Source organism: Amblyomma americanum, chromosome 7 (assembly GCF_052857255.1).
Source record: "Amblyomma americanum isolate KBUSLIRL-KWMA chromosome 7, ASM5285725v1, whole genome shotgun sequence".
Taxonomy (NCBI): Eukaryota; Metazoa; Arthropoda; class Arachnida; order Ixodida; family Ixodidae; genus Amblyomma; species Amblyomma americanum.
In genome coordinates, this window is record NC_135503.1 from 14,118,848 (window position 1) to 14,139,847 (window position 21,000).

Below are 21,000 nucleotides of genomic sequence, written 5' to 3' on the forward strand. Positions count from 1 at the left end.
CTCGTTTCGATCACTTCGTTAATATCGCACTTGAAAGGTTTTCTTTATTCTTATCAACAACGTGGCAGTCTTCAAAATGCGCGTCACATTCGGAAGAAAAAAATGCATGTTCGCACAGCCTATCTCCTACTATCAATCTACCACTCTTTCTAGAAAGTTACAGCATGTCTGTGCTCCGTATATGCATGCGCCCACACACTAAACTATCTGCGTTTTCTTCCGGTTTCAAAATGGCGTCGTACCAATTAAACGAATCACTTTACTGCCCAACGTAAAGTTGAGAAACATGCCTTGTAAATGCCCTCTACCGAGCATACAGCGACATGGCACACAAGCGATGGAATTAACGACTCCCTCCAACAGGTCTTTATCATTCAGAAGGTTAACCACTGCTCAGCAAAGACTTCCACATGACTGGCCATGCAAGTAACGATGTAATGCAAGTAGGGGTTCCATTAGAGGATAAGTGGAACCATTTCTTGGGACACGCGTAGGAATTTTCAGCCCTGTTTAGCAGTAAACATACACCAATTCATATACTAACTGGGAACAGTGTTTTTGTTATCCGTACTCTGCATGTCATGTTTCGCAGGCATGGGTCCGAGAAATCTTTTAAAAAGAATGCTACATAATGCCTGCTTTCTTGTTCTAGCGATTAATGGGTTAATGATAGAAATATTTATTATTTCTCATGTTTCGTTGACTGTGTAAATTTTCTTGCATTTCTGACTTTATTTAACAAAACACGTTGTGGGGCTAGTTGCTGAAGCATAGTTTCTCGAAGTTCTTTATAGCGCTACAAGAAAACAAAGACACAGGAAGAAGTATACAGGACGGGCGCTGTACTTTGTAACTATTCAGTGTATAATTTTGTCATGGCAAAAGTATGCAATTTTTTCTTATTTCTCTATGTAATAAGTGCATGAATTCTTTGTTTCTTCTGCTGCCTATTCTGAGGTGTGCGACAGTTGCATGGGCCCCGTCAGGCAGACCACATCTGCCTTTTGCCCCTGCACCTGAGACCTTGTTGTCTGAATAAAGGAATATCTATTTATCTATCTTTTATTAGGTGGAAGGATGAACTAGTGGACACCTGTTTGTGGACATAAGCCTACGCTTTTACGAGCAGTAGCTATTCTTGCAGGTCCGACGGTATTCTTGCAAAAAGTGACCTTTCCAACTGAGGGAACATTTTATGTTGTATGCTGGAAGGGTAGGACGTTTCCGGCTCTTCTTGTTTTTAAATCCGCGGTTCTAGCAACAGCATCACGTTCACAGATGTCATACCCAAGGTTGTCTCTTGCATTCGTGAGCACGTGCGGTGGGGTTTTGTTATCTCCGCAGCATCCTGCGGGGCTCGAGCAATATGGAAGCCACAATTGAAATATGTGGTACAGAATTTATAAATGTAACAAGATGCTGCTCGTAGCTATAGACAAAAAAAGAGAAATAAAAACGAAAAAAAAAGCAACGCAATCCGCAGAGCTGATTTCTTTCGAAAACTTCCGTTGTTGGATGAACCCAGCAGTTCGAAAAAACAGCCGTTACTGTAAAAACGACAAGCGTCGTCACACACTTACACTGTCTTCTGCTGCGCGACTACCAGCAGCCGCACGGCAGAAACCATGGCGTTCGCTAAAGAAGAGGCTGAACTGGAAACCGGGCATCCCTGTAAAGCCGATGGGGGTCCGTGTTCGGTGGCGAAGGAAAGTGCCATTGTCTCGGGTAGCGAGCTTCGCCGAGAATCAGTGCTTTCGGTGAAAGAGTCTTGGCACTGGTTGCGAAGTAACCTATGGGTTCTGCCCCTGACGTTCACTCATATATGGATGTCGGCCGGACACTCCCTGCTTCAACCCTTCTTTCCCCCCTTGGTGAGTGCACTCTCTTATTATACAGTGACACACCTTCGTACGCGTGTCATTCCATATGCTCGCCATTTAGTTGCTAAGTAGCTTCAAACAACATAGAAGAAGAGTGATAATGACTTTAAGGATGAATAGGCATATGCTAACAGTTACTAGCAAACTTTTCCAATAAGTGAGATGCGTCACCTGCGCTTGCCTAATCCTTTATTTTTCTTATTTTTTTTAGGCTGCAGCAAAGGGAATTCCAGCTTGGAAATATGGCTTCACGTTTTCAGCGATAAAGGTTTCCATGGTTTTCGGTTCAATCATGTCAGAAAAACTGGTACGGGTTTCCGTTCTTCCGATTTATTGCACCGTTTTTAAGAAACCACATGCCTCGCTGTGTCGTTGCGTAAGCAGAGCAAAAATTGGTCGCCGTAGAAACGGACTCATGTTGTCGAATGCAGCAACTCGCTTTTTTGTTCTTAGTGCATGAAACCTTAGAAGAAGTACCCATTTTCAAACTGATACTACAGCAACGCGCAAGCATCGCTTAAATATATCTGCAATGTCTCACAGACCCAACCATCCAAGTGCTGCCAGAGTGATTTTGATAGGACTCCCAATTGGCGCTGTGGGAAACTGCTTGGAGGACCGACAGCGCCAAACTTGCTGTTCCCGGTCACCATATTGGTTCGGTCGAGCTGTTGCGTCGTCTGCTTTGCGTGTTTTCAGAATACCGGTAAAGCTCTCTGGAACCTCAGGAATAGAATTTCAAAGGCTAAGCCTCAGCCGCTGCGCTGCTCGCACTACCCATCTGTTAACAAATAGGGCTTCCCGCTCGTGAAATCAGCGCCAACAGGGCTAACCGCACCTTTCTTGTTTTTCAGCTTTCGTTTAAAACTTGGCTTGCAACTGAAATTGTCAAAAATCGCCACTGGGAAGTGCGTAAGAAAGTCTAACTCCGTGATGCTGTCATTGAAATGTACAGCCTAGGCAGCTATCCAAGCACTGCGCATTACCATTGCTATATTATTTTTAAGCGGATGAAAACTTGTCAGATCGAAGGTCACGGGTGGTGTGTTCACCCACTCATACGTGTGGCTGTTCATCTTCCTCTTCTCATGTTTAAAGCGCTGGCCTGGAACAAGCTAGCGCAAGCTGCTCACGCTGTAATATAACCAACACGACTATCAGGCAGTCGCTCTGTGATTCCGTGTACTATAATGTGCGACCCTTGAATCACAGCATCTACCTGCGCTTTTTACAGCCAGCGATGCAGAGCCCGGGGCACTTCCCAGCATCTATTCGACCGAAGATGCGTGTTGATCAGATGCGCTGTTAGCAGAAGACATTTTTGTTTAAAGCATTCCAATCAAGGCGCTCAAGAGGCGCTTTCTTTGTTTGCGTCAGACGTTACACTTACGGAAATTTTTCGACCTTTCTTTGTGCAAACAAGAGGGCGCTTGACTCAGATAACGGGTCTGCAGCAGTTGATCTATAGGCTTGACGTTGGTCCATCCGTTTGCGCAGAGTACAGTTCATTGCTTCGGTGGTTTCCGCACTATAGGCTGATTCCCAAATCTGAACATATACAGAAAAGCTTTATAGCGGCGCAAGCTGTTGCCGCATGTCAGACCGATAGAAAAATCGCATTGTTTGTAGCACGCTATAGCTGTCGTGTGCTTTCTAACTTTGCGTCCTTCTGTAACGCTTAATATCTGTTATTAATTTTTTGATGAACATGCATCCCCTAGAAATTGATGGTAATAAAACAGGAAAGTACGAAACCTTCGCGCACAATTTTTTCCTACTTTATACTACATCACAAGGACGCATCATCTCGCGTGAAATGCGAACATATGACAGGATATTATAGTACGTGCGTGGCACCTTGCGAAGACTGCACGATCATGAGATCGCCTGCTAGTGTTTCAAAATTAAATTCATCGCGGTAAAACAAGTTAACTCCGCCCCTCGACAACAAAAGAATAATTGGCCCATGGTTGATTTTAGTGTGTTTTTTAAGCCACAGCTCCAAGGCTACTTTGCCGGAGCGCGCTGAGTCCGCGCGGTCATAGCTGAAAAAATTTGCCTGATCCAGTTCGTCGTTCAGTAAAAAAACCCTACTGAAAAATATACATAGGTTTGAATGGGTCAGAATATAAAATTATAGCACATTTTATTTACTTTATAAGCTTAACGTCCTAAAGCGACTCAGGCTTTCAAGGACGTCGTAGTGGAGGGCTCCGGATAATGTTCATCGCCTGTGGTTCTTAACGTGCTCTGACAGCGCACAGCACACGGGCCTCTTGCCTTTTGCTTCCATCGCAGTGCGGCCGCCGCGGGCGGAACCGATACCGCGAGTTCCGTGTACTTTGCGATGTTAGGGAACGTTAATGAACCTCACGTGATAGAAATTATCCGTAGCCCTCCACTACGGCGTTCCTCAAAACCTCAGTGGCTTTGGGACGTGACTCCTATAATTGATAATTGATAATTGATAATTGGTTCTGGGGGAAAGGAAATGGCGCAGTATCTGTCTCATACATCGTTGGACACCTGAACCGCGCCGTAAGGGAAGGGACAAAGGAGGGAATGAAAGAAGAAAGGAAGAAGAGGTGCCGTAGTGTAGGGCTCCGGAATAATTTCGACCACCTGGGGATCTTTAACGTGCACTGACATCGCACAGCACACGGGCGCCTTAGCGTTTTTCCTCCATAAAAACGCAGCCGCCGCGGTCGGGTTCGAACCCGGGAACTCCGGATCAGTAGTCGAGCGCCCTAACCACTGAGCCACCGCGGCGGGGTGACTCCTATAAAGCCAAACCAAATGTGCCATAATCCTATTAGCTGACCCATTCAAACCTATGCAATTTTTTTATAGGGAAGTATTGATACGGTTATGTGAGACGTACTTGCGCTGCCGGCGGGTTGATAAATGCAAAAAATGGACTGTTCATTGTGATAACAAATATCAAAGCTTCCGCTCCGTATCTTAATTTCAATACGTCAGCTCTAAGTCTGTAAAAAGTTAGACTAGACATGGAAGGTTTTAATGAGTTGACATGTTTCCATATACCTCATACTGCCGTTGGCGTTCATTAAAACGCGTTAAGTCACAGCGCCGCTCAAAGGCGCCAACTTCTGTTTACAAGCCTATGTAAATAAAGAAAAATTATATAATAAACGTAAAGCTTAAACATGCCATGATGTCGTGCGCATTTTAGCATCCTTTTGTCAGCTTCGCTCAGTGCTTAGTGGAACGCAATATCGCGGTGGCATTTCACTTTTGGCACAAAACGCAGCTGACTTTTTTGCACGTTCATTCATTGGATCAATTCATCCAATGACTGGTTTCGCGTTCCCGACCGGACAAGCTTTATGGACCTAGGTACGGTGCGCGCATGAGATGGCGCTGTGAATTTCGCATATCGTCTATTGGTCACCAAAGAAAGGGACGCTCACCTACAAGTGCCGCCGCTCAGACAGCAAAACCCCCCCTAGAATCACGCCATAGGTTGGCGTTGAGATTGATGAATGTTGAGGGAAAGGGAAAGCACCATAGCTCTAGTCTGCAGCTTAGCCTTCAGCTGCTTTATAGTGCACTTTCGAATGGCAGAAGAACACTCGTTTGACAGCAAGACAGAAGAACACTGATCGCTCACGTTGATGTTGGAGGTGTGGCAGTTCTGACTGTTTCTACAAAACTTGGCCATCCATAGCTACCAAGTGAATTGGCCGTACATTATAGAATTCTCAAAAAATAATCCCAGCTATCATTCTCTATCTTACCTTTCCTCTGAATAACTAGTACTGAGGTTTCAGTTTCGCTGGGTTAATTAAAGTTACGTGTATATTACTGCTACGCAGACAAATATTTTTGTACTTAAAAAATTGTCTCTTTTAACGGGACTTAGCTGTTTTCTCTTTTTTTTCGTGGAAGAGGGGGCCAATCTCCAATAGTGGCCACGTGTAGAGGAATTTGTGTATGTGCCTTCATAACCATAGCAGCAGTTTCTTCAGTACAATAAGTATATAGAATGGACAAAGTCATTCATGTGATGCTAAAGCGGCTCTGAAACCTATGCAGATTCAATTTGTGTGGTTATTCTTTGTTGATGGGAAGATGCGTATTTCGCACTATGTTGAATAACCAAATTATCCTCGATAACTGACACAGGTGCTGTCTGAAAAGCCTCGCGTATTCACAATGTCATCTTTTGGTAAGTGCGCAAAAAGTGTTTAATAGTTTTCCTTTTTCTTATAATGCAGATAGCATGGACATCCTCGAAGGCTGTGTACTTTTTCGGACTAATTGGGTTTTTTCTGGCCTGCATGAGCTTTTCGTGAGTAGCACCGGCGGAGCGGATTCCCCTGAATAAGTTTTATTTTTCAAGAGACAATATTTATCTGTTATGCGCTCAGCATCCTTGATGCCGTACGGCGTTGAACAAGCTACAACAATGGGGCGTACACTTATGCGGTGAGCGAGCCCATAAAAGTGCCGGAAGATGAAAATAGCGTGAGACTGGCTCCATTCCAGTGACACCGGAAATCCTAATATCTCCGCTTACGTCACACAGGTTATTCGATCGTTAGTGAACAGTCACAGATCCTTCTATTATGAGGACAGAGGGCAAGATTCAGCCCTTGACCTGTTGTCGACAGCTCAGGCTATCTTTTTGCAGGACAGAGTAAAAACTCAGCAAATCACTGGCGTTGACGAAGGCACAACGTAATTGGCGATTATCAATGCCGTTTCAGGCCAGTTCCGAAGTAGCATGTTTTATGATATTGGCGTCTTATTAGCGCATGCCACTATGACTTTCTAAGTGGTTCATTGGTATATATATATATATATATATATATATATATATATATATATATATATATATATATATATATATATATATATATATATATATATATATATATATATATATATATATATATATATATATATATATATATATATATATATATATATATATATATATATATATATGAATAGTAATAGGTCTACGTACCTGCTGTGTGCATGCTTGTTCAACGTTAAGCATTTAAGGAAGTATGGTGCATAAATGTCTTCTCTTACTCACTATCCTTACCCTCATCTTAATCCTCTCGTGAGTAACCCTAAAATCAAATATATTGCAACGTGCTGATTATGACACGCCTTTTCTCTCTGCGGCGCAGCCGTAAAGCCTGCGAAGCACATGTTATCTTTCCTAAAGCGCGTTGGAGAGCGAGGCGCTGTGAACCTATGCTTTGTGTCATCCTTTAATTCGGGACCTTGTGAACGTAATTCTGCTTTGTTTCCAGCTTACTCTACTGGTGTCCTACTGCTGATACACTTCTAGGTGGATCAATAGCGGCAGCCCTTTTCTCTGGCTTTGTTGAAGGGGTGTACCTTGTCACTCTCTATGGAACATGCACGTCCACTTTCCTCCACAACACGGGAATCATAATTGTGAGCTTACCCTGCCTATTCCACTTTATCTATATCGTATGTATTAGCACCATCTAAAATAGACAGGTCGGCAGCGTTCTTCCTGGCCCTCAGCGCTAAAGTACCTTCATATTTTTTTCTCTTCGTGTCATGCATAGCATATGCACGCAATGCTGAAGTCACTATTGTTGTGCAACATCTTTCAAATCTCTGAAGGGGCAATTCTTCTGCAGAAAACGTAGCATAGCCCATTTCTGATCCCAGTAAATTAGCGTGCACTCTGACTCTGTGCGTTTTGTTCTTTTCAGACTAGTAAAAGAGCTGTCGCAATACTCACAAAGAAGTTGTGTGCGCAGTAGTGTTGCCCGTTGCTAAGATTTAGAGAACGGCAAGCCGTTTCAAATATCGATATTAGAAGGCGGCAGCATAGAAACCGAAATATTTACTGAAGACAGCGAAACTTCGAGGTGTGCTTAGACCGAAAGCTGCAGGACGAAATACAACTGTTCCAATTAGAAAAATATGTACTATGGGCAATGTTATACGTTATGCGCATTAATTTTTTTAGTAGTTTTATTATCTGTGCATTATTAACGGACTAGCACGTAGCTCTGCGTGCATCACATTGTAAACATCAAGGAGCGCCGACCAATGCACTTGCATGTGAATGAATCACGCGTACCTTCTCGGTAAAAGCAGGTGCACTGGTGCGGCCAGCCTGAGACGATTTTATACTCAACTGCTTTAGAAGCTGAATGCTCAAGTACCCTTTAGTCTGAAAAGCGTCATTGGAGAGACGCACTTTTCTCTAAACATACCCTAACCTCATTCAACTATACATGGCGTGTTTACAGTAGCTACTTACAATATTTCGTTTGGATCAGTTGGATACACCGCGTGTTTACAGGAGGTACTTAGAAGATTGCTTTTGGAGCAGTTGCGGTTAAAAGGTAATGAAGAATACTTTGATAGTCTCCAATTCGCTGACAACAACGCCCAGCTAAGTAATTCAGGGGACGAATTCAAGTATGAATGGCGACCTAGACAGGCAAAGTTGATCGGATGCTTTAGAATTCATAATCAGAAAACTAACGTAACGTTCAAAAGTTGGGGGCGAGACAACAGTTTACTTTAAACTACGAAGCATTGGAAACAGTAAGGGAATGCGTATACTTAAGGCAAGCAGGCTAGTTATTTCGCAAAAGCGAAATAACTATGAGAATAAGAGTGGGGTGGAGTGTGTTTGGCAGGATCTCTCTTATCACGAATACCAGCTCACCTACAGAGCAGAAAATTGGCGGGTAGTAATATGGCTGAAATTCAGTTGAGACCACGCAGCGAGCTGAAGAAACCAATACTAAAGGTGTAACGTTAGGAGACAAGAAGAGAGCAGAGTTGGTGAAGCAAAAAAAAAAGCGATTAAATGATATCCTAGCCGAAATGAAGAAGACGAAACGGGCATGGGCAGGAAGTGTAATGCAAAGGAAACATAACCGATCGTTCTTTAAGGCAACGAAATAGATTTCAAGCCAGGGCAAGCTTAGCAGGGGGAGTCAGAGTGTCAGGTGGATGGATTAGATTAAGTTTGCAGAGAGGGGTTGGCCGCAGCTGGCACAGGACACTGTTGATTGGAGATATATAGGAGAGCCCTTTTTCTGTGGACGTAGCTAGGTTGATGATGATGACTCTAAGTGGACTCACTTTGTTGCAGCTTTTAGCGATTAAAGCTTATACTATCTGCAGAGTTATAAAACTAACATTGTGCCCTTCTATGTTGCTTAAAAACCTTGTACGTCAACAGCACAAGTATTATCACTGCATTTTTAAGTATAGTGGTCTCCTTCATGTGGGCGAAACGGCTTGTAGAAGCATTTGCACTAGCTTAGGCGGCGCAAACACTGCAACAATTGGAACCTTAATTACCCTGCCGTGGATAGCGCGGAAAATTGGGTTGTGTAGGTGCCTCACAATAGCGTGCAACTTTGTTTAACTTCAAAAATGGTAGCTTTGTTAAAGTGCATGGCTTCTAGTCACCGGGTAATGGCTGGCGGAGCCAGTGGACGAGAAAAATTATGAGAGTATTTCAATAACTAAAAGAACAAAACACACGAATGTTCGTTACTTCTTGTGTTTTGCTATTTCTTTGTTCTTTGCGTGCTGAACGTTTAGCTGGCATGCAGTTACTTAAGTATCTCACCTGCTTTTCTTTAAAGGCGATAATGGACTGTATGTTTGGACTTGGTAGCATGCTTGGTTCAGTAATTGGTGGTGCGCTCATTGACGTAAGTATTTTTTCCCACTTCTGTGATTAAATGAATTTCTTGAAAGCCATGGTTCAACCGTGCTCACGGGCACTTGTAATGTTGTCAAACCGAAAGACATTCAACCTAATTGCCAGTATCTGCTCCTACGTGAAGCTTATTAATGGGATTCACACGAAACATCATTCTGGTCGGAAGAGACAAAACAGCGCAAAGAACACGGGCAACTGAAGAAAGAAAACACGCGCTGACTACTGCCAACTGAAAACTGTTTATTTGTGTACGCAACGAATATCGCCGAGAAGCAAGAAAACACCACATGGTACTAAGGAGTAAAAAAAAAGAAGGTTGGGCACAATATCTGAGATATAGGAACTAAAAGCTCAGATAGTGCAGTTCCTCCTTCAAAAGCGTGATCGAAGAACTGCTCACGCAAGTCTCTCCGCTCGTGCGGATGATGAAAGCATTTCAGTTGGTAGCAGTCAGCGCGTGTGTTTGTCTTTCTTCAGTCGTCCGCTGCTTTGCCAGTTCCTGATAAAGCAGCTGGCCCAAATTGCCATTTTGCCAAATAGCCAGCGCCCGTCCTTATCGTCTCGTCTTTGTGCACTGCTTTTCTGAAAAAAATATGCACCAACACGCCCAGCTCGCCGCAGTAACCAAGATTCTTCATCACTCAAGCCAATACCACAGTGCGAAGACATTCGAGCTTCAAAGGGCTTCGAAGCGTGAATACATGCATCCTCGCGCGCAGTGTCCTCATGCCATCATTTGGAAGTCAAGGGTGTGAAATACGTAAATGTGTGATTGCGAAACACATATTTACGCGGAAAACGAGCAGGTATCTGATTTCTGTTAGGCAATGATAGCGCCCATTACATGCAACGTTTTTTTTTTTTTGCATTTACTGCAGCGTTTGCGGCTGCACTGTAGATGCCGGCTCCGGTTTTAACCTTTGATCTCGTCAGCTTCAGTTTTTTCAACCTTAGTTTTGGATTCTAAATGAAAAATAGCAGCTATCGTGAAATGACATTGCAAGACGTCATCAACGACTTCTCTTCACCTGCATTTATAATCACAAAACAGCACATACGACTGTCACCCAAAACAAACGAATAGACTAAAGCAAAACTACAGGCGACAGCTATGCCACTACAATACAATGAGTGAATGTTTAAGCTTACAACTGCATCTGAAAATCGAAGCGAAGCGCCACGGTCCGCCGTCAAGTCCGAATGTCATTCGAATTCTCGAATGCCTTTCTATTCATACCCCTCAGAAGTAATCGATTATGGTTCACCTCCCTGAATAGCGAACAGCTTGGATAGTCCTGAACCTCGTTTTCTGGCTACAGGCCCAGCCTTCAAAGTTAATGCCAACCTACTATGAGATAGAGTATAACCAAAAACACGAAGGTGAGCATCTATAGCCTTTTCTCTCAGAGGACTTGTTTCGTCATCACTTTTTCACTTCATCGGACCATACGGATAGTGCGAGCACCCAGATACAGGAATTGTCGTCACTTAGTTCTGCGCTAGTCATTTAATAGCTCAACTCATTCACGTGGCCAGAGCAGAACAGGTCAAAAATGACTTCTCTAAAAAAAAACGAAATCACACCGATCTGTGACAAGAACAACTAATTTACCGCCAAACGCAACGGTTCCGCCCAATATACTTTCTTTCAGTTTACCTAGGTCAGGGACTGAGGTGAAAGGAGCTCCTTGCTACACATTTCTATGACACAGTCGTTTATGAGTTCCTTTCCTGGTGTTCACGCTCCTAATGCAAATTTTAACATATTGTTGCAGCTATGGGCGTTTCCCTTGCCGTACTATGTAATTGGCGCTCTGTTCATGTCTATGGTGCCGTACTTCATAGTAAAGGGAACAGCTCCGCAAGTGCGGACGACAGGTGAGGTTTTTTCTTAGTCGCAATTCATATGTATCCCTTGTTGCAGCGTTAGCAGCATGGCCTCGTTTCCTCAAATTTTTCGTTATGTTCGTGAAGAAGGGAGGGTTGTTATGAGCGGAGGACAGAGCGAGTAAGACCGAGATGAGAAAGAGAGAGAAGGAGCGCAGAAGCGCTCCCATTTGAGCGAAAGGAGGAGTGAGAGATAAAATGTGAGAGAGAAGGCCCGTTGGAATAGCGCTCTGAGGTTGAGGGGACCGAGGGCGGAGCGAACGAGACCGTGGGGAAAAGGATGCGCGCTGCTGTGGTGCCCCTAGCAGGAGCGAGAGGAACTAGCGCTCGCGTCGGAGAGAGTGGAGAAGTGCCAGGGAGAAAGGGATGGCAGAGGCCCACAGGAATAGCGCTCTCGCGGGGCGCGATTTCGGAGAGACGCAATAAAAGCGGGACTTAAGAACCGATTTGAAAAGACAAAAAGTGAAATTATACTCCTGACGCGGATATTCTGCATCACATTGTCTGATAGCGTGGCAATTGTTTTTCTATACGTCAGTTTCAACTATGAACTTGCTCCACATTTCACTGCACGCTAGTAAAGGCCATTTTATAGTTTCACAAGGAAGCGAGATGTTACATCCGCTCTAACCTTTAAGCATGATGAAATAAGACAGTAAATCCTTAGCCATTCCTATGGGTTGAGGTTTTTGAACGAAGCTAGACTTACTGCTTTTTGCTTAAATTATAGTCCACAAAGGCTGCACCATTTTAGTCGGTTAGAAATCACCAATGTTCATACATATGCCATATTTGCAAAAATATCCGCTGGTTGCAATGTCGAATGAAATTTCAGGACCAGTTTCGTCAGAGGACGCCAAAGTGACATTCAGCTACTACAGGCTGCTGATTAACCCCCGATTCATGATCAACATGGGCTGCCTGACGCTTACCTTCGTGATGTTCGGATTTAACGAGCCCACATTAGAGCCCTACGTCCGACAGGTGAAGATATGCTCTTCGAAATATCGTTGCTACTTACTCTTGCAAAGAGTATAAGTTGGAACTGAATTAAGTAAATAATATTTGCGCAATTGTTCTGCTAGCAGCGTATGAAAACGCCATATTACTTCGAGTTAAAATCGGCTTTCTGAGGTGCACAATAGGTAAAAAAACGGCAGTAAAATTTTGCCACATTCTCAGGCTGTTGCCACAATGACGGATTGCCTTAGACAGATTGGCTATTTTGCCGGAAGTGGTGATGCATACGAAGCGGCGTCGCTTTATATTGCTGCATCAGATTCCTTCAATGCTACAGCTTCATACTAACCGCAAGACGATTCCTTCTGTATTCGTTTTCAGACGCAGGTGCCTCCCATCTGTTTCGAGTGTTTTCTTCTTCTTTGTGCGAAGTAACTACAATAACTCGGACGGTTTGTAACGTTTGTAGTTTCACATTTTCTGACCTCTAAAATATGACGTGACGAATATTCTTAAGATAGCTGAAAACCAAACACTGATGTGTGTCACACAAGAGCTGGAATGAAAATATGAGTGAAAAGTACCGTTTCGTAAACTCAAAACTTGTTAACAATCATTTTGTTGAGACGTTCTTTTTCCTTTCTTTCTGCCAGTTTAACCTAAGCAGTACGGGTGTCGGAACCATTTTCATGGCCACATTCGCTTCCTATTCAGTCGGCGCCATCGTGGCGGGAGTCTTCTGTCAGTTCAAGGTTTGTGGATCCTTGCGCGATTGAGCAGCGGGTTTTTCCTTCCGTGCTGAGAATTTAGTCCTCACATTTAGTACCGTAATTGAGCAGCGCTTGTGTGCCAGGAAATCAAGCTATCCTGTAACACGAAAGAAATCTTGTGAAGATGAGCTTTGCCTTTTTTGTTTGTCTCATTGATTATCCCTCGAAGGTCCCTACGCCGGAAGATTACACAAGGGGTGGGAATGAAAACGACAATAAACATCATATATAATTAGATAACTGACAATGGTTTAGACGGGTGAATGCACTTCTTCGATCTGAAGGCGATTGTTGCCACCTCGATCTGAAGGCCATTCCATTCTCGGTCTGCCTTCAAGCAAAATGATTTCTATTATATACGCATACAATCGAGCCCATCTACACGGAATCTTACTGCCACGCGGATTACGTTCGCTGTTTCTGACGTTCGTAGTAACTGGACTCTGTATTACAGTCAAAAATACTAAGCCCAACAAAAGCGGCGTTTATTCATTAAAAACTGCGTCATCGCCTCGCATTTCTTCGAAGCAGACCCCAACGCGGCGATTTCCGGGCTGTTCAGGCGGCCATGTTCTCTATAACGAGTATCTTGCTGTCAACAATGTGCTTTAAAGACGCGATATGACTGATCACGGTTGAAGTGTGCATGTCAGCTGGTGACAGGTAGACCCCATGAGATTCCTAGCGGTAGGGGAGTGCTCGTACTTTGCGTACAACGCTTTCGTCAGAGCATGGCTCTGTGGCGTAGTCAGTCGTCCGCACAAACGTAGGCAACATCCACTCAACTATGCATCAACGAAGCATTGCCACATATCTACATGCGCCTAGTGTGTGTCTTCGACAGCGTAATTTGTCGTCCCCGGGCCCGTGCAGCGTCAAAAGAAGCACAGTGCACGTGCTCAAACTGTGCACCAGCTGCACCGTCTGCTATCTGGTTCTGCCTGCACGGGGTAGCAACACAAAAGATGAAGGCGACTGTTCACGTGTCGCATGCCACGTGGCTAGCGTGGTTAGCAAACCATTCAACGTTTTCAAATCACTCCCGTTAGTTGATCCATGACTACGCACTGTATCAACTTTCGACGTTGTCACTGTCTCGTGCCCACGTTTGGGATGCCTCCGTTTGGGAGGCTTCGCACAGCCGGTGCACACGTAGAGAGTAAGAGCGAGAGAGAGAGAAGCTCTTTAATGAAAAAAAAACGAATTTAGCCGGCGTTTATAAATCCCTGGCATGCTACTCTACGTGGGGAAGGGAATTCGGCAATGACTCACCATGTAGGCCACCGGCCAGCTCTTCGTCGGCGGTTACCTACGGTTTTCATTAATGACGCCACTTTCTTGCTTTTTTGGGTCAACATGTTTTTGTTTTTTTTTTCCTGGCGGTGTCGCGGGGACTGAAAGACGCTTTTCGATCTGCGCACTAAGCTGAAAGAGTAAGTTTTTCAACGTGACGCCTACTCGTTCGATATAACCGATTAGTGCGGCCACAGTTTTTCGTTGCATCTCACACAAATTGTCACTGCCCCAGTGCATATTTCGACGGTGGCAGCGCACTCTTCCGCAATAAGGGGGCGTTCGTTATATCTGCGGCCATCGTAAATCGGCTCGACTGTTTTATATATGTGATATGTGGGATGCCATGCTGTGGAAGGACGAAACCCAACATAAAACGTAACAACTGTTTATTAGCGACGTCAGCGGACGATCATACCGACGCTACGCTCGTCTCGGTAGCGGAAGGAAAGCAGCGATCTTCCACGCCTGTCAGCCTGTTTTCGTAGCCACTGTCGGTGACGCATGCCTTGGGTGACGCCGCGGTGGCGCTGTGTTTTATCGGGAACGCAGCTCCAGCGTGTGGCCGTGTTAGGCTGGGCAGGATGATAACAAGGCGGAGGCTGCGCGGAAATATGTGCAGTGTGTGTCGCCACTTCACCCCCCCCCCGGCGCGGAGTGGAGAGCCCTCAGGGCTTGTAAAAATCCGTGCAGCGTACCCGACGTCCATAGGGCATAGTGACAGAAGCAGGCTGCGATGTCGGGGTGGAGGCTGCGCGGAAATATGTGCAGTGTGTGTCGTCCCATATTAAAAAAGCTTTGTTACGCCACGTCGGTTATCGATTTCCGAGGGCCCACATTACTTCTACTGTTGAGGGCGAACGACGAATGTTAATGAACATTTTTTTAGCAATCTTATTTATGTAAGCCCTAATTGTGAAGGATAGTTTTTCATTTATTCTACCTCTGATTTCCGCAAATTGCGTACGCGTAAAAGTTTGCACACTTTTTATTTTACCTTGCGTATAAACACAAAAGGTTATTTGAGAAAAAAATCAGTTAATTGCGGTGACTAACCTGCGCGCATGGTTTTCATTTTCTTTAGCAAGATGCATTCTTCGAATTTGTCGGTGCCTCCCTGGCTACCATTTCGTACTTGGTTGTTGGCCCGGCTCCATTCCTTCCGTATGAACCGTGAGTATCCGAACCGGCAAAACAAACCCACGGGTGCCCTGCAGCACGAGTGTGGTTTACCGCCGATGTATATTTCGCAAGAAAAGCGAGAACAGATATTTGAGTTTTGTCAAAGGATTTGTGTGAGAAATTTATTTATTTTCGATTAGCAGCACTTTCTGTACCGAGTTGAATCACTTCAAGCGTATTTTTGTTTTAATGTATCTAGCTAAACGAAGCAAACTGAGTGGCAGCTGTCTGCGTGTAGGCTTCTCTTTAAGTCAACTCAGAGTGAGTGAGTGAGTGAGTGAGTGAGTGAGTGAGTGAGTGAGTGAGTGAGTGAGTGAGTGAGTGAGTGAGTGAGTGAGTGAGTGAGTGAGTGAGTGAGTGAGTGAGTGAGTGAGTGAGTGAGTGAGTGAGTGAGTGAGTGAGTGAGTGAGTGAGTGAGTGAGTGAGTGAGTAATGAAGAGGAGTGAGTCAAAACGCAACTGTTTCATCATACTTGGCGAGTTCCATAAATAATGTTTAATATTAAAGTTTTCAATTACGCCACCTTCAGGGCGCTCTTGAATGACACTATAAAGGAAAACAAACACAAGTCACTTGATGAAAAGCTTGAAGAGGAGGCAAAAAGATACTTTGAGCGCTCTGCCAATAATCTTATTTTTACAATATTTCCGTTGTTTTGTCCCGTTTCAGAGCTCTTTGGCTGATTTATTTGTCTCAGGTATGCGTCGGCTTCTCATGCGCTGTACTATTTACATGTCCATATTACAACGCCTACAACGTCGCACTGTAAGTTAATTTCACTACGCGTCGGCCAAACTGCTTTTAGAACATTAAAAATGTTGTGAAATATACTATTTTCTTACTCTAGGGAATGCGGTTATCCTGGAACAATAAAAACAAGCGCATTCGTTTCCAGCTGTATATTTATGTTCCAAATGATCGGGTAAGTACAAGCTCACATTAAAATGAACAGAACAAACTATCTGTGACAGGATCAAACTACCAGAAGCTAACCCAAGATTTGCCCAGAAAAACGATGCCACAAATGTGTAACCAATTAGGTAGAATCCCACCATAGAATTTCTGCGATAGCATTACTTTATACAGCGGAAATAACGATTATAGTGAAGATTCAGGGGCAATCAAAGCTTACTGCAGTCGTTGGTCGCTACGCCGCACTATTTATCTCAATTTTTCGGAGCTAGATTTAACGTACACCGCTAAGCTATAACCCCTTGTTTTCAAGTTGACTACCCTGCATATAACTTACCCCCGCTAGAAGTAAATACATTTATACATAGTCTTGGGTTCGAAAAAGGGCATTACTACTTAGAAGTCTTTTTCAGAGGCACCTGAGAGAGCCTTTTCATTGTAGACTTACAGTGGCGTCTACAGTCCACCTCGTTGTATATTTCTGGAAACAAAGCTTTTGCTCTTTTTTTTCTCTTTTTTATTTCAGTGCAATCATCACACCACCGCTCGCTGGTTATGTTGTTGAAGCGGTCGGATTTAGGAACGGAAGCATGGTCATGTTCGCGATCCTACTTTCATGGGTAAGTTAAAACTCAACACTGGAAATAAAGTCGCTAAGAGGGAGACTAGGAAAGGAGCAGACAACACGACGCATCCTAGCCGTCTCCTTGCTGCCCAGCTCATCTTGGGTTCTGACTTAAGAATTTGACGAGCATAAAATATCATGAGAAACGCTAAAAGGCTAAGTTTTGTGCACTTGATAGCTACGGTTCCATAAGCCACAGACTTGCCGCCTTCTGTGGGTGCCCAACAGTGCCGTCGTTGAATCACGCGCTGATCGTGAAATAAGCTGTCCCCATAAGAAGTGTTTTTAGAATAGTCAGCTATGCGTGATTAAGAAAAGTAAAGTAAACAATGGTCCATCGAGTCATACTGATTTAAACGGACAGATCTGCCTGCGCACACTGATTCGCCGGCTTTGTGCGCTGACCGACAGTTACGTCTTGTGTGCGCTCGGTGAGCTCAAAAAGGCCAGGCAGCATCGGAACATGATGCCTGGGTAGTTTACACCTTCCTCTTGTAGGTATCAAACAAGAGCATATTTAAAGGGAAGTAATCAACCGGGCGTGGTGTTTGGTGGACTGGAATAGGCTCAGGAAACAAGGCAAAGATGAAGTGTGCCAGTGCCACCTTGTGATGCCCTGTTTACCTGTGTTCCTCTATTCGGCTCATCGCCTACTTGTCCTTTATTATGTTGCCAAAGTACTGCACACATCGTCACTTTGGTGTCCGGTCATCATCAAGGAGGCACTATCGGCCTCTCGAGCGTAGTGAAATGCTGGGCTCATCACTCACTTGCTGAGGCACGCATCAGTTATAGCAACTAGAGAGCATCAGGAGACAATATTGAAAGCTACAGGGCAAGTCAATGACAGCGCACCTACAACACTTATCGACAACACCACACGACCATGGCTCAATAAATCAGTGATTCCAAGGTAAGATAATTACCGCGAAGAAAGAACTCGTCCCAAGTGAAGTCACTCAAAGAAACAACCATGGTTACGGTCACTTTTTTTAGAGCTTGCGTTTTTGATCCATTACGCACTCCGGGGCGCGTCATTTTATTCCCTCAGGAAAAGGCAAACTAATAATGTGCGGATATTCTAGCGAAAAGACAGACAAAACAGAACGCAACACAACTCTAATGACGTTCACATCTTCGCTTCTTGCTCTTCGTCTAACGGCATCATGAAGAGTCAAGAACACAGATGCTGCTTTACAGCGTCGGAGTAAAGGATAACTAAAACGTGCGTTACTAAGCCGGGCCTGAATCGGCAGTTGCTCCATCAGATCGCTAAACGGTGAGGAATCTGGGGTTGCGAACAGAATTTACGATGTCACTGCTTATCAGCTTTAAAAAGCCAGGCACGTAGAGGTAACCAGAATGCCACTCTGTACTGCAAAAAAAGGAGGCATAGGCTCGTGCTTATTAATCAAGAGGATTGATGTATACGTCATTATGAATACAAGGATGTTTACACGCAGACTGCGTCGTTCATGTGCATAGAAGTGTTTGACAGCATTTCAAAGCCTATTTTCTGTCTTCTTGCAGCTCCCGTTCACTTTCGGGCTCTGGATGGATGCGGTGCGCAGAAACAAGAAAACACCGGTCGCTTAACATGAGAGGATCTGTGAGGCAATCATACAGATACGTCGACGGCCTTCGCGACACCATCTCAACTCCACATGCCATCCGAAGGAAATGCATGGCATTATCTGCGAGCAGAAGCGGAAGGCAGTGATAGCTCTCAGGGACTCAAAGCCATTTGCGGAAGAATCGGGGAATATGCCACCAAAATTTTCAAATGAAAGTTTTACTCGAGAGTGCCGCGGTCTTTGCACTCTTCTTTTTCTTACTATTTCCGTAACTCAAGCTTTCCAACAAATACGGTTATATAATAGTTTCTACTCACAGGCATAATTCTATTAGCCAGCAGTGCTGCCGTCTATGTCTTTCTGTTCGTTACCTAATTTAAAAGACACCTTTGTGTCCTTCATTGACGCGTACTTCTTTATTTTGCGTAATTAACTCACTCCAGGTCACTGCCTCTTTCAGTGCCCATTAAAACTCCAAACTGCCATCCTCGCCCCCTCCTACTTGTAGTTCCTGGCTGGCGTTAAAACAACTGAACAACCAGCGCGCCCTCAGGCGCCATACCCAGTTTCTTTTGACCGCCAAATCTGTGCCTTTTAAATAAAGTGATTTCATCTTTCTTTCAAGAAGCATGACGGACAAAAATTTTCCGTCGCGCCAAGGACAATAGTTGCTTCCTTCCGCTAGGGGCTCTGATCGCGTTGACGTCATACAGTTACTCTATAGATTCCCAATCTTGCGCGCGGTTGCGAGTATATCCACCGTATAGCAATCCCAAGTATCCAGCTTACGAGGGAAAGTCGCAACCCTTGCATGCTGGAGCCAGGTTGGTGCAGCGGCTAGAGCGAGTGCAGGCTGAATCCGCTTATTTTTAGCTGCTGAATTTGCTTTGTTCTAGCCAAAATACTACTGCAGTGTTGCAGTGCAAAATACAGCTTGTTAGTAATGCGTCGGCTACACCTATGTATCCCAACGAGTAAAGAAGTACTCGCCTTGCGGATGTGTGGCGTCGTCTCTTGTAAACGCCACAAGTTCCAAGCGTTTTCATTTTAACAGCTAGCAAACACTTATACCGCGTGTTTTTGTAAACAAGACATCGTTTTTAATGAGCGTGTGCACTCACACTAAACCAAATGCCTCAAAGCATGGGAAGAGATAGGTGTATCAATGGATTGACAGCAGCAGCCTAGTTCTAACGGATGCGTTAGAGTTGGCGTCTCTGTAATGCACTGATATTCTTCTTCACCATGCCATCGCGTTTCGCCAATACAGGCGTGAGCGGCGCTGAGGAAATAAACGGGAAACACTGAGGGCCTTTACAGTAACTATATGATGTCGTCGTTCCACTCGAGGCTTTTACCGAGGTAGTTAAAGCAAACAGGGGTAGTTAATGCACTACGACAGATTTTTGCGCTTCATTTCTTCGATTTCACAGCCACTCACTCCCATACGTACACACACACACACATACACATAAGAGCGCGCGCGCGCGCGCCACGTACTGCTTGCTGCCTTAACTAGGCATGAAATAGGCCTAACACCGGATCAGTTCTCCTGCTTGCTGTAAGGAGTCCCGCGCCAACAATTTCAAACAGGTGACACCAGAAGATGCCCGAATACTCACTCATAGTGACGGCGGACGACACTTTCCGACGTAAAAGCGCCTAATAAGAGAACGTGTTTGCACGAAACTAACAGCCCGCAGTCAAACAGTCCAAGTCGCTGCGGTGGCTTAGTATAGTTACAGCGCTCGGCTGCTGACCCGAAAGACGCGGGTTCGTTCATGGCCGCAGAGGTGGCATTTCGATGGAAGCAAAATGCTAGCGGCCCGTTTACTGTGCGATGTCAGTGCCCGTAAAAAATCGATCCATAAAAATCGAGCACCATAAAATCAATCTAAACCACATATAGGTGGTACCGTATGCGTGCCGTACACGTTTCATGAGAGTTCGCGATCTTCTGAGGTTGGTGTGGACGACTGCACACTTCTTGTGCAAAACTGGAATATTTTTACAGGGCATATTACTCATTATCTGCAGCGGACACGTTTACGTCGGCAGAAAGCATTCCGCAAAGCTGGAAGCGACACACCGCGGGAATTTCTGCGACCGCCGCCAGCTGCTACACACACTACCGGAGTGATGGTACCGCCATCTGTAGGTCGTTTTCGTGGCCGTATGTGGAGACCAGGCCGACGGCGATGTAAAACTT

At 44.7% G+C, this 21,000-nt stretch overlaps 1 protein-coding gene across 3 annotated transcripts; it reads left to right on the forward strand.

Moving 5' to 3' along the window:
- The first annotated feature begins 211 nt into the window (after positions 1-211).
- Positions 212-19,785, forward strand: LOC144098527 (MFS-type transporter SLC18B1-like). Of its 3 annotated transcripts, XM_077631240.1 has the most exons (13): positions 215-1,871; positions 2,092-2,187; positions 6,119-6,192; positions 7,169-7,316; positions 9,509-9,577; positions 11,364-11,466; positions 12,311-12,459; positions 13,089-13,187; positions 15,583-15,671; positions 16,350-16,445; positions 16,528-16,602; positions 17,119-17,212; positions 18,748-19,785. In XM_077631240.1, exons 1-13 carry the CDS (start codon positions 1,626-1,628, stop codon positions 18,811-18,813), a joined length of 1,404 nt encoding a protein of 467 aa, XP_077487366.1. In that variant the 5' UTR covers positions 215-1,625; the 3' UTR covers positions 18,814-19,785. The 3 variants fall into 3 exon arrangements, with proteins under 3 accessions (XP_077487369.1, XP_077487367.1, XP_077487366.1); XM_077631241.1 differs by lacking the exon at positions 16,528-16,602 and having other exon boundaries at positions 213-1,871; XM_077631243.1 differs by lacking the exons at positions 11,364-11,466; positions 12,311-12,459 and having other exon boundaries at positions 212-1,871.
- Positions 19,786-21,000: the final 1,215 nt, after the last annotated feature.

Bases quoted from the DNA above. Each gene is read 5' to 3' on its own strand.
- LOC144098527 (XM_077631240.1), top strand. From the start codon at position 1,626: ATGGCGTTCGCTAAAGAAGAGGCTGAACTGGAAACCGGGCATCCCTGT. The intron at 2,188-6,118 runs GTACGGGTTTCC...CTTATAATGCAG, and splicing joins CAATCATGTCAGAAAAACTG to ATAGCATGGACATCCTCGAA. The intron at 15,672-16,349 runs GTGAGTATCCGA...GTCCCGTTTCAG, and splicing joins CCATTCCTTCCGTATGAACC to AGCTCTTTGGCTGATTTATT.